The sequence below is a fragment of the Pantherophis guttatus genome, chromosome 3 (assembly GCF_059756535.1).
Source record: "Pantherophis guttatus breed Tessera chromosome 3, ASM5975653v1, whole genome shotgun sequence".
Classification (NCBI taxonomy): Eukaryota; Metazoa; Chordata; class Lepidosauria; order Squamata; family Colubridae; genus Pantherophis; species Pantherophis guttatus.
The window spans coordinates 25,575,326-25,589,091 of record NC_142065.1 but is presented as its reverse complement, the minus strand read 5'-3'; the positions used below and the strand labels follow the sequence as shown (position 1 = coordinate 25,589,091).

The 13,766-nt window shown below is 38.1% G+C and overlaps 1 protein-coding gene across 1 annotated transcript; it reads right to left on the bottom strand.

Moving 5' to 3' along the window:
- Positions 1-260: 260 nt before the first annotated feature.
- Positions 261-3,357, bottom strand: OCSTAMP (osteoclast stimulatory transmembrane protein). Its single transcript, XM_034415276.2, has 3 exons — positions 3,256-3,357; positions 1,418-2,468; positions 261-747 (listed from the first exon to the last, which is right to left on the bottom strand). The coding sequence occupies exons 1-3, from the start codon at positions 3,315-3,317 to the stop codon at positions 421-423; spliced, it is 1,440 nt and encodes a 479-aa protein (XP_034271167.2). The 5' UTR covers positions 3,318-3,357; the 3' UTR covers positions 261-420.
- Between the last annotated feature and the right edge of the window lie 10,409 nt (positions 3,358-13,766).

Genomic DNA, 13,766 nt, shown 5'->3' with positions numbered 1-13,766 from the left:
TCAGGCTGTGACTTACCTGGAGTTCGTGTTCTGAAAAGCAATTGTGCAATTTATGTTGGTAGCTGTGCAGGTTATGTTGGTTCTCTGGTTACCGGCATCTTTCATCTTTTGCATTAGGCTTTTTTTTTAAAAAAAAATTGTATCCTGCCCAGAGTTGTTGCAAGTTAGGCAGCTCTAAAAACATGATAAACAAATAAATAAATGCACCTGTTTATGTAATCATCAGGAGTTGTGCTTGATTCAAATGGGACTTTTTTATTTTATGATAAATCTGTGTATTCAAACTCCTTTAAGTTGTGTATCATCCGGTTTCTATATTACCCGCTATTACTTTTTTCCTTTAGAATTGTGATGAAATAATATTGGCTTTAATTATTGTTAATTCTAGAAATGGTGCAAGTTGCTCTTGTAAAATAGCATTCAACAAAGTACTGATGCCTCCTGTTGCTCTTTTTTCTTGTGCTTTCTAATGAGCTTCTTATAGAGGTATTGGATTCTCTGATTTTCTTGGTTCTGAAAAAAGGAGGCTGAAATTTTTCGGCGCAGACGGTGTGAGTATGCTTCCAAAAATACCGTAGCATAAATGATGCAAAAGAGAAGCAGAACGGCCAGAACCAAAGCTGTGTTGGGAGGATTTGGTGTTTGCATGAAGCAGTTAGAAGAAACAAAGGTCAGGTTTTGATGGTAATTTCTCTCAAATGGAACCATGACGAAAGATTGGAAAAAATCCATAAAATTTAGTTTGATCTGAAACAACAAAATAAATTATTGATTAGAAATGTAGAGGCCACCTCAAAGGGGGTGAAAAGTCAGACATCTTAAGATCCGCCCAGAACATCACACTGTCTTTTGCATTTTCTTTTTTAACCAAGTGGTATTTACCACTTTTGGAACTGAATATTTGTACTGTACACATTTAACGTTTTCACCATTCATCTTTTTCTAATCAAATTTGATTTTGTTTATCTCTTATGAGATTGGTTTAGCTTTGAAGGGGAAACTAAGAGGTTGAGATTATTACTTGGTTTGCTGATTGGTTTGTTTGATATAATGTTGTTTTTATTTTTGTTTTAACATTATAATTGCCAGAAATGCAGGACAGGTTGTGAAAATGTTGCCTGTATCATACACAGGAATTAGGAAAGGAAGCCAAATGAAGTTCTCCCTGAAAATAGGTAGTGTTTGGTGTTTCAGATTTTAAGCCTTCTGTCCTGTGGGCTCAGCTAAGCTGATTTGTTGCCTACATTATTAAAATTCCATAGTGAATCCAGATACATTCATTTGACAATGAATGTATCTGGCAAATGCCATTTCATGGCTCTATTTGAAATCCTGGAGGTTGAGGCCCCAACATATCTGAAAAGTTCCAGGCTGAAAGAGACCAACTTAAGCCCAAACTAGAGACTTCAGTACTCACTTCATATTTTACCCAGAACGTAACTGGGACAACAGGGATCTGAGTGATTTCAGTTACAGCTGTTTGTGCCAAATGAAAGGCAATGTAGTCAGTTGCTATGACAAGCAGCATCACCACTAGAACTAATGTGAGAAGAAAAACGTGTCTGAGAGAAGCCTTGAGTTCTTTTGGGGACAATTTGAAGCTGGTTGGTTTAATTAACTTCCTGGATGTGCAAATCAGCAAATCAGCTGTTTTGTTTTCCCGAGCCAAATCTTCCAGCTCTGGGGTAATATAAATATTATCAAAACAAACATCTGTAAGATAGTTCTTCAGGTACCATGTTGCTTGAAAAAGGAGATAAAAGAGAAAGAACCCAGCCGTCACCCGGTTGGTCAAAAGTATTATCTTCTGGACCAGCTTATCAGCATATAAAAAGTCTTCCTTGATATTTTGGCTGGTGTTAACCATTTTCTCATTTAGTTGGAAGATATTACTGTGATTTCTAAATTGAACATGGCTATCCCTTGAATTAAAGAGTTTATATGGCATCTTGTCAATTATGATTTTCAGAGAGTGGCTGAAGTCCCACGAAACATTACCCAACAGGAGCATTGAGGCCACAAGGCTTTCCATGGAATTCTTGCAGGTGCATTTAATGATTTTCAGGATTGCTTGGATATTGTTCATAATATTTGGGATAATGTTGACAGCTACAATCATAAAGCAGGCAGACAGCAGCAGCCTTCTTCCTTGTCTAGTCCCTAATGTAGGCACAATTGTGGTAAACAGGCACCGGACTGGATGCACCAAAAAGAGGATTAAGAACATGAGGAAACTAAGGACAGAGGATGCCAAGGCAGAAAACTGGAAGGAATATTGCAGAGAGGAAAACATCCAGCAGTAGAAGAGGCCTCCAACAGATGCTGCAATGCAGGAACAGATCACACATAAGGATAACAGCTGGCTGTGGCTGGATGGTAATGGGTTGGAGTAAGCAAGCCAGATATCCAGCATGAATTCTTGTATCTTTAGGAACTTAATGTCCCAAATGTAGGTCCAGATTCCCAACCTGTGTCAGTAATGGATAAAATAGTTTCAATTGCTAAAAAATATTTTACACACTTATATACACATATTTCATTTACACACACACACATATCTCTCTATATGTAGAAACATATACACATTCAAGTTTGAAGGAGAATTCTGTTTCCTACCTTTCATTCTGGAGCTCTAGGCAATGTACATTGTATTTCCTCCCCTACGTTTCCTTACAACAACTGGTAGGTCAGACCAAAAAAAAAAAAAAAGATCCCAAAGTCACCCACTGAGCTTCCATGGTTGAATTGGATTAGAACTTGGGTCTCTTTGCTTCTAGCCCAATATTTTACCCAATTAAAAATAATACTATTGCATGCATTGGTCACCATAAACTCTTAGCAAAATACCAAAACAAAATTGTTTGTAATCAGCTGATGAAACAGAAATACTATTGCAAGGCAACCGTTCAGTTACATTCATATACTATTAAATCTATGCTTATTTTTGGACTGGTTTGAAAAGAAATCTTCGTGCAGTTACTCTGCACTTCTCCGTACAAAATATGCAATTGCAAAGTAATCGTTTCAAACAATAAACTGAAACTCATTTGCATTGACTTCAGAATAATATAGGTTATGTTAATACAATCATTCAATTCTCTGCTATATTACCCAAATCTTTGTAACGAAAGCATTCTCAAAATAAGGTTTAACAAACCTATATTTTCTTTAGTGGAACAGTTCTTACTAGCAATGTAGTCTAGCAAGCGAGGATATTATACTATATCAGTTAAAATATTAAAAAACTACACATACCCAGTTTTATGAAGAAGTTCCCAGATCCTTTGGAAACAGTCAGCAATCCTGAAAATAGTCATCTTATTTTAAGATTAAAAAATAAAATTAATTAATTGAAACCCAACAAAAAAATGGGATTGAACCACCCTGAAAATCTGGATTTAAATAAGAGTTATTAAATTAAATTTAAAATTTAAAATGTTAATTTAAAAAAATAACCTTAACTGTTCATTTAAATTATTGATCCAATCTGCAGTGTACCCTAAAGAAGAATACATAACAACATTTCCTCCATTTGTGCCTGTTGCTGATTGAATATCATACCAATAATATTAAACATAATGATTAATAATTGTAGTTCTAGAGGAACTCTGCCAATCTGTTTCCTTGCACTAGTAGTATATTGTTAAAACTACGCTTAGTATTGCAAAAGAAGATTCAGAAAAAGCAGAAGCTAGGGAACATTTATTTTTACACTGCACTGAGATTGGTCACTCGGAATTACGGTACCACTGACTCATGGTGGTTAACTTAATCAGCTGATTGCTACGTACTTTAATATTTTTCTGTAATGTGTTATTTTATTATTGATATTGTTTTCATTGCTGATTGGGAGCTGCTCAGAATTTGATATAAAATGGGCTGCAATATAAATGCTTTACATAAATAAATAATTTAATATTAGTGAGCATATTTTGATGGCACTGTGCTCACTTAGAAATCGTGTTTCCAAACTTAAAATATCTGTTCATGCAGCGCATTGTACCAATGCAAAAATTCAATCAGGATTTTTTTGGACATTAGCAAGAGATCAATACAAAACACAACAAGTACCACAATTATTATGTAATTCCCTGACTGTTTTCCAGTTGCCCATATCTCAAAAACAATATCAGAGAGGTTTTACAGCAAAGGGAGATAAACAATAAGATGAGTCTAATTTCTTGTGACTACCCATGCCTACCAAGACAACCATTTTGTTAGAATGCCATGACATATTCTCAAATTCCAAAAGTGCTTATAGTCACCAAATATTTTCTCCGTGTATGATCCAAAGAACCAGCCATTTCTTAACTTCGACTCAAACTAGACTTGATAGTGTTCTCATTGAAATCAACGTGTTCTGTTAAATCAACGGCAGCTGAATTAAAACTGAAGAGTGAATATTCAACTTTTTCTGCTTTTATTCTGGTTTATAATATTCCTTCTTGAAAAGCAAACAATATCAATACCAACTTGAAGAGATGTCTTTTGACTGGACCCATGACATGAAATAAAGCACAATCTTCCATCTTTATGAATGGCAATTCTTCTTAACCGCCATTCATAGTATTAATCCTACATAAAGAGAGTAATAAAGAAAAAACAAATATTTTATAAGATGATGATGTAGCTTGGCTGTTCTGTGCTCCTTCCAGCTCAGACTGAACTGTATTTTCCCCCTAAGTCTTTTCTCTACATTTAGGTGAAATGTTTATTCCATGATAAGTGAGCTAAGAGCACGCTTTTCAGATGAATAATTCAGAGAAACACGGGAAGACATAAATACATATATAGTGCCTGAGTGGGCAGCATTTGTTATTAATATTATAATTGTGTAGCTTAATAACATCCCGTGAAGCCTTTTTCCTTATGAAACTGCTGAAATCATTTACCTCAAAAACCAAACGATGAACAATTTCTCCTTCTTCACTTCCCCTTCCTCTTTCACAGAGAAGAAAAGTTTTCTTTATTGGTTATTAATGGAATTTTCTTCTGTGTTTGTTTTAAAATCTTATTACAGAGGGAATGTACACAACTTTAGGACCAAGGCAGATTTTTGCAGTTATAAAGCTATAGAATGGGTGTTTTAAGTTAAGGCATTCATTTTGCCCTCAAAAATTGCTTTAAAAAAGCTAAATTGATTGGCCTCATTCACTCTCCACTCATATCTCCCCTCCTTTCTTCAATAGTTACGTTGAAAGGAAGTTATACCCACTTAGGTTTTGCTAGAAGAGAGTGGGAATGGAAATATTTTTTCATTAGACAGACCATTCTTTTTAAAAGCCTCCACTTTTCCCATTGATTGGGCTATGTGTCCCTTCATACTGCCTAAAAAAATTGTAGCTGATCTCATCAAAAAGCCATTTCCATTTATGGAATAAATGTGTATGTGATGTCACAGGTTCTAAAAGCCTGCAAAGAGCAAGAAAAAAGTTTTCTTTTTTTTCTTTCTTTTTTTTTTTTTTACAGATGGAGGGAATTATATTTCAGTTTGTTTTGCTAAAGGTTCAAAAATTCTTCTTGCTGAATGCAGGGCTTTGGTGATTTAAGGACTTCTTTGAGCAATCCAAGAGCCAGAGGGCTTAGCACTTAGAAGCACTCCCCTTTTACATGTTCCCAAAGCATCCCATTCATGTCCTATCCTCATCTGTGGTGGGTTGCCCCCAGTTCAGACCAGTTCAGACCAGTTCACAAGAACCGGTAGTAAAACCGGTGGGAGGCCCCACCCACCACCACCACAATCTGCGGATGCGCCCACCACCACCACAATCTGCGGATGCGCAGAAACAAGGGAAGCGAGAGCGTGCACACGATCCCGTTGTGAACTGGTAGTAAAGGTAAGTAGAACCTACCCCTGATCCTTATGTATCACTTCTGCCCACAGTTCTCCCTCTCCACTCCTGGAGAAGCCATTCCAAGCTATTTACGGCCCTCTTCCAATACGAAGGTACTTTTGCTCCTACGGTTTTTTTCCCCCCTAGGTACTTTTAATCTCATTTTGTTCTCTTCCAGAGCCCTTCGTCATGCACAGGTTAATATGTTAATCCTCATCCATAGGACATTGGTGAAAATAATAGGAATCCTTTGCAGAGGAAACCAGAACTGTACTTCTTAGGATTTATGGAAGAAGAACTGAATAAAAACTACGGTGTCTTATTGTTCTATAATGATCGCTGCAGCAAGATTGTATGTGCAGAAATGGAAAACTGAAGAAGCTCCACATGTTGAAAATTGGATATTTAACCATTTTAAGAGAGATGGCAAAAGTCAGCGAAATTTACAGAGGTTTTTTAATAAAGATTGGAGTCTGTGTATGGATTACATTACAAAAATAGAGAAATTAACTTGATGATAAAGGGCTTTATAAATTAAACAAGGGGAGATAATAAAAAGTTTAAATAGTAACTACAATGGTTAATGGATCCCTGAGGAAGGTGATTATAAGTATTTTTAATTTAGATGTTTAGTTTTGTATTTGCAGAATTTTGTTTCTTTTTATCATTATATATTTTAAAAACTGTTATTGTCCAAACCTGGAGTTTTCAGAAAACATATGCTGGCATCTATTGTGCTGCTCCAGTGGCCAGACTCTCTCATTAATGAAACCAATCACTGTTACAGACCTTTCCATTTTAATGTGGGGCAAGTTAGAGAGTTTTCTCTCCCACCAAGCATTACCTGCTAATATGAGAGACAACCACCTGCTGCTCTCTTTAACATGAGGCAAGATAAGTTGACCAGTCAGCTCAGTTATTTTTCAATGTGGAATTAGAGACTAATACTAGATCTCTTCTCAGACATATTCCGAGTAAAGATCACAAGCACAGAAGTGGGGCTGTAAGGAACATGGAGTGTTTCCTCCCTCTTCACCCTTGATCCTCCTCTGCACCTGTAATTGATAACAAGGAAGGCCAACGGTGAAATCCGGCTGGATCTATCCAGCTTGTGCGAACCGATAGGTTCGGCGGCAGGAGGCTCCGCCCACCCCCGGGATGTCATTATGTCCCATTTTTGACCCTCTGTGCATGCGCAGAAAGCTCTGTGCATGCGCAAAAGAGGTGCGTGCACTCACATTTCTGAACTGGTAGCAAAGATAAGTGTATTTCACTGCTGAGGAAGGCCCATCCTTGACCAGTGCTGTAAGAGAATGGTAGCGCTGACAATATTGTGAAATAGGCCATGGATGAGGCAAAATGACACTTCCCCAAATAATGAAAAAGAGTTTTAAAAAGGGTCACATGGAACCCCTGATTAGCAAACACAATAAAAAAATGTACCCGTTACTCAAAGAGTCATCAACACAGAGCTGACAGAAACAAGAAATCTCTTTCCTAGTTTAAAAATGAGCCCTAAACCTCTGCATATGAGGAGTATTTTGGGAAACACTGGTGAGGCAACATAGAGGCAAATTCCCCTGCAGGGAGTTAGCCATGATCTTAGAACAGCGGTGTCAAACTTAAGGCCCAGGAGTCAGATTCGGCCAGTGGGGTGCACAGGACTGCCCTGGAAACGGCAAAGGAATGGCCTGCAGTACCTCTGCCAGCGAAAACGGAGCTTGGGAGGGCTACATGCAGCCCTCCTGAGCTCCGTTTTCACTGGCAGAGAGTTGCAGGAGGCCATCGCACCTGTAAACAGAGCTCGGGAAGCGCCCACCTCCAAGGTCAAACATAACCATGATGTTGCCCTCAATGAAACTGAGTTTGACACCCCTGTCTTAGAAGATCTGAGGCTCTGGACTGAGAGGGACCAAACTGGGAGTGGTTTGGATCAGGGTGCATCCTTGGCTAACTTAAAGAATACCTTTATTAGTCTCTGACGGATGCCCTAATTAAATCATGAGCCTCGAGCCAAGCTTCAAAAGAAATCCAGTTATTTATTAGGAGCTTCATGTCAGCACATTCCAAGTGAAGCCAACTCTGACCCCATGTGATTTACACCCAGACTTGACCCTGTTTCCCCAGGGTGTGTCATCAGTCACATTCGCCAACGGAGCAATTTCATGGGTTGTAGAGATCACTCCCTTCCGGGAGACAGCCTTGAGAGAGATATGCCTGGAATGTGCTTTTGTTTTTGGCTGCCATGCTACTTCGCCATTTTCCCATCCCTCTTGCCTATGGCAACTTGAGAGCAGGCCAGGAATGCTTTGCAAGTTGTCACTCTAAGAAGAAAAATCAGTGGTTGGTAAACCAGGTTGCAACAGGAGCCATCCAGTGAGTCTTGTTCTCTCTGCAGGGATGTGAAAGGCAAGAAGCAGGAAATGAACAATCAAATATTGTAGTGGTCATAGTCCAGATTAAGAACCAGTCCAGCTGTATTGCCAACCCACTGTGATCCAGATTGGAATTTCCAAGAGATGGCTTAAGAAACTGCCCAGAATATCATCGGACTCCAGCTACCAGCCCTGGATGACATCTTCGAATCTCGCTGCTTGAGAAAGTTAAATAACATTCTCTTCCCATCCTGTTTACAATCTTTTTGGACTGTTGCCTTCTGGCAGAAGATACAGAACAATTAAAACTCGGACCACACGTTTTCTGAATAGTTTTTATTCCAGAGCTATAATTGCACTCAACAATTAACTAAAGGGCCACCATCAGTGAGCTGTTGGACAGTATTACTTGGTCTGTTGTGTGGAGTTTTGGGTGGTTTAGGGGTGGAGAACTGTGGTGGGTGGGAGTGTGTTTGGGGATTGTTATGTGTGTTGGACCTGGTCTTTGGGTGTTAAGTGAATTTCGTTGTATGGGTATTCTGTGTATACACGTACAATGACAATAAACTTATTTAATTATTTATTTATTTAGGAGAAGTGTGGGAGACGAGCAGTATGGAATTCACTCGATTAGTTTATAGAAAAAGAACATTAAGAAGAGAGAAAGAGTGGTGTGGAGGGGAGTTTATTTGCCCCCACAGCTGCATTTGGACAGAAGACTGAGTAGGCACACCACTGGTAGTCATCTTCTTAAATTGAGGTACATTTTAATCTTATTTCAATCATAGTCATGATCCATATTTGTGCCACATTTTTAAGGTGATGCATTTTTTCTCTTTCTGTCTCTTGGTAATGCATCAGAGACAAGTAATGCTGTTTACAGACAAGAGAAGGAGAGAAGGAAAGAGACATAAATTCTTCAGCTTCTTCCATCCTTACCGGCACTATGACTCAAAACTGCCCTCTTCATAATGAAGACTATTTCATTAAAATTTCAGTAATCTTCCTTGACATTAGAACAGGGTTTTATTTTATTTTATTTTATTTATTTTATTTTCACTTTGTTTCCTGCCTCAGAGCTAAAGACATGGATATCATGACATCATTGGTTTTAGTGATGAGTGGGACTGAAATTCCCCTCCCCCCCTTTACTTTACTTTTTGAAATTTCATGGGTATTCTCACATGTGCACAGGCTTAAGGTATCATTTTCATCCATCCCTAAATGGGTTAAATAGGCCTGATTGGGGGAGGTTTAAAGAATACTTATTTTGTCACACATTCCACAGAGATGTATAACAAGATATGGCCTCTATGCAGCTGCCATTAAGTATCTAGTGTGTGGCTTCAAATTCAAGCACAGCTGGTTTCATTAGAAGTTAATCAGAGAGCACACACAACCTTATCAAGCTTTATTAGACTTTTTTTGCTAATGCTTTGCTATATCATCTGCTCACACAGTCTTCCTTGCTCTGATATGTAGGTTGGGTTTGTTTTTGCAGTACCTTGGGACACAAATCTTTTTCTCCTTTCCCCCCTCTTCCTTTTTATTTATTGCAGATAAATTATTACAAATTATTATCAAGTTGCTCCTTAAATTTAATCACAGAATGGTCTAACTCTAGAACAATGAGACCTTACCAGGCATTTGATATAATAGAAACATATACTAAGCTCTTATTAAATTGTTCCAACATTAATATAATATTGATACCATGTTTCTCCGAAAATAAGACCCTGTCTTATATTTTTTAGAACCCCGAAATAAGCACTTGGCCTTATTTTCGGGGAGGTCTTATTATTTTGGGGCATGTGGAGCAAGATGGGGCTCCTCTTGCTGTCTTACCTGATTTCCAGCTCTGCGTTTAAATACTTTCGGGGAGGGCTTATTTTGGGGGGGAGGCTTATTTTAGCGCATGTGTTCAAAAGCCCGATTAGGCTTATTATCAGGGGATGTCTTATTTTCGGGGAAACAGGCTATTCTTATATTAAAAAATTAAAGCTAAAATTTAAAGCATTTGCATATAGAGGAAAGCCTACTAAGAGCCGTATCTGCTGCTTGATTCTACCTCCTTGCAATAATTCTCCTTTCTGACTTTAGTGCTTTCACAACTTCACAACATTTTAGGCTAGACCTAAATCACAATCCTGACAACTTGCAATGATTTCTTAGTGTAACCTCAATGCCAGTAGTGGGTTTCAATTTAGTTTGCTACCAGTTTGTTCATGTGTGCATGCGATGCTTCTGCGCATGCGCAGAAGCGTCTGGGCAGGTGGGCAGAGCCTCCTGCTGCTACCGCTACCAGTTCGTCAGTTCCGGGGTGAATCGGTAGCAACCCACCACTGCTCAGTGCCATCTTAAGAATCAGCTCTTCAGATGTATTATCCCAGCTATTAATACACCAATTCCTCTCTTATCCATAGGAAAAGGAAAAGTAGCTGAGGAAAGGAAACATGATGGATTTGATAAACGATTTATCTGGAAATGAGCAGATTCACTCAGTTTGTGAAAGCAAAAAGGACTTGGAGCTAATGATTTCCGCTGCTTGTTATTTCTCATGAGGCTCCAAACCAGCCTTTTCCCATATTTTTACCCTGGCTCCTCTAGGGTAAATAAATAATTGAAATTGAAACCAAGGATGGCCTGCACAAAAATGGCCAAAATACAAAAACTTCACAATAGAATTCACATCTAACAAATACAACCCATGAATTGCAGGCCAGCAGCTGAGTCATGGCATATAAAAATTCCAACCACTGCAAGCACTAGCACTGCATAGTGCAAAACGTGTTTTTTTTTTTAAAAAAAAAGTGGTTTGTTTGTTTTTAAAATCAGGAAGTCTCACAGAACTAGAGATATCTTGCAGTTCTGCAGAACCCCAGTTGAGAAAAGCTGCTCCAAAAAAACCCCCCAGTTCTCCAGAGTTTTTGGAGACAGAGGGAGCTGCAGAGAAGAGAGCTTACATAGAGTTCCTAGCTCTGCAGCCCTAATTCTGTGGTAAATGCAAACCCATTGTTGGAAGAAATATCTGGTTCAGTTCCAAGCTGGGAGAAAGACACTGGAGACAAAATGGAGGCTGGAGGCTGATTGGAAAGATGGTTTGATGGTTTGATGGTGAAGTAGAACCACATGGGTGGTTCTAGGCAGCTGACCACATGGAGTTGAGAGTGAGGGGTTTTTATACCTTCTCTTGGGCTTTGCACTTGAGCTTCCTGATCCTGTGCAAGAACATGTATTCTATTAGCTGTTGTCAGACTCACATGGTGCCATGTAGGGTTTCTGTGGGGGTCATAGCTGGCTCTATAGGCAAAGTACAAATCCTAGGTGTTTGTCTGAGCTACGTTTGTTGAATTTTGGAGGGTGATGCAATAATTCCTATTATGCCTTAATGGCTTTGCCCTGTGTTGGCTCTTGGGTGAAGGCTAATCTGCCTTTGTTCAGACTTTGCTGCAGGGAGTAATAGATTACCAAATCTGCATTTTTAAAAGATGTCCCAGCTCAATATCTGCTTGTGGGCTGGGGTTCTGAGTTTCTGTCTCCCTTAAGATTTTTTATTTCTCTTTTATTTTATCCTGTCCTTTTAAATATTTCCTTAAAATATTTCATTCTTCTAGGAGAGGGGTGGGTGCTAACTTTCTACACCATCATTTGCAAGCTTATAGATTTCTCCAAACTTGATTTCTCCAAATAGATTTCTCCAAACTTGAATTCTATTAATAATTGCAAAATATTTTGTTTCTCAGCATCCTTGATCTAGTATTAACATTCTCATATCCCTGTATCAGAGACACATTTTAATAATCTCTGCAGTAGATATATTCAATGCACATATCTCCATGATCTCATTTATTTGCTCTCTGGTTGATGACTAGTGCAAATGTACAGAAATCTTTTTAGAAAATGTTAATCAAAGCATCTTGTGGTGGTTCTTGTTCAGAAAAAAAAAGAGGTCAGTAATTTTGGTGGTCTGGAGTGTTTGTCTAAAGCATGTGAAAAAAATGTATACTATGGTAGTACTATCAGTGTAGTTCCTCCTGTATAACACAATACTGGCTCCTTGTGGCCAAATGGTGTGATTTTATTACAATGCTGCCTGAAAATGCATAATCCAAACATCAGACACATAAATTCTGAATTACAACCAGAGGTCATTGTATTGTGAATATAAATGCAAAGCAAGAGTGTATCACAAAACCAACTAGCAATCATTTCCATTGTTTAGATAGGAACATCTCAGATTATCAATTAAAAGTTGCATCTCTAATTTGGGTGGTTGTGTCATAACAATAGGATGGATTAGTGTTAAACTAATTGTCAATTGTTTTAAAGCTAATGGTTGAATAGGTATGCTAAAAGGATAGTATTTTAGGAGATAAAAGACCCAATCACCTAGAAATGTATCTCCCAGACATGTAAAATAACCAGGGAATTTGAGATTTACAGGTTTATTATATGATCTGATATGTGATGGTTTTAATTCTATAGGGTTTTTTTAAAAAAAAAAAATAAGGGCCATAAAAAAGGGAGTTTATATGTTTATAGTGTCTAATTGCTTTTAGCTGTAGAGGAGTATATTTTGTAAGATGAGTGGCAATATAAATCATTTAAATAAATAAATATTCACTATAGAAAATGACAGCAGCCAGGAATTCGAAGAAAGTTCAGGAGGGTCCAACCAGGCTAGTACTCAGATAGAAGACCCCCAGAAATCTTACAATTACAATTATATGCTACATCCCCAGAAGGCAGCCATGGCAAACCATTTCCATGCTTTTGCCAAGATAATTTCACAGTACATATACAGGCAGTTCTCAACTTATGACCACAATTGAGCCCAACATTTCTGTTGCTAAGTGAAACATTAATATTTGTTAAGTGAGTTTTGCCCCATTTTACGACTTTGTTAAGTGAATCACTGCAGTTGGCAAATTAGTAACATGATTGTTAAGTGAAACTGGTTTCCCCATTGACTTTGCTTCTTAGAAGGCTGCAGAAGGTGATCCCATGACCCCTGGACTCAGCTACCATTATAAATATGAGTCAGTTGCCAAGCATCTGAATGACAATTTCTATGTGTTGTTTTGATAATATTTGTTTGGAATACAGTCCATTCCTGAATGCTTGCTACTATAGTATGTGTTTCTAAAAGTTACTATACCCTGCATTATAGAACATTCATCATAAATCATGTGGTAGAGAAACTTTGGCAGCACTTAATGAACCTTGGCTGAAGTGGAAAATTTAAGCAAAGTTGGACTTGATTGGGGGATCTGAATGGGACTGACTGGGAAACCACCAAGATAGCACAGGATTTTTGGCTAGGCAAGGAAATGTTATATCAAATGGTATAATATGAATGACCAATAGGAGGCACTATACGACCAGTTACAACCCTACTGACTTTTTCTGTAAGCTACTGACTACCAGGCCAAAATAGCTTGAAAGCTAAATGCACCACATAGTTAAGCTTGTGGGTTCAAGTGTTAAACACTGGATCGAACATAGAACATCTAGCATGAAGGATATCTATGTCTAAGTGTCACAATAAGGATGAAAA

What these genes read in the sequence shown, in the direction of transcription:
- OCSTAMP (XM_034415276.2), bottom strand. Translation starts at nt 3,317, where the DNA reads ATGACTATTTTCAGGATTGCTGACTGTTTCCAAAGGATCTGGGAACTT. An exon ending in GAACTTCTTCATAAAACTGG is followed by an intron (nt 2,469 to 3,255) that starts GTATGTGTAGTT and finishes TTACTGACACAG; the next exon opens with GTTGGGAATCTGGACCTACA. An exon ending in CGTTCTGGGTAAAATATGAA is followed by an intron (nt 748 to 1,417) that starts GTGAGTACTGAA and finishes TTGTTGTTTCAG; the next exon opens with ATCAAACTAAATTTTATGGA.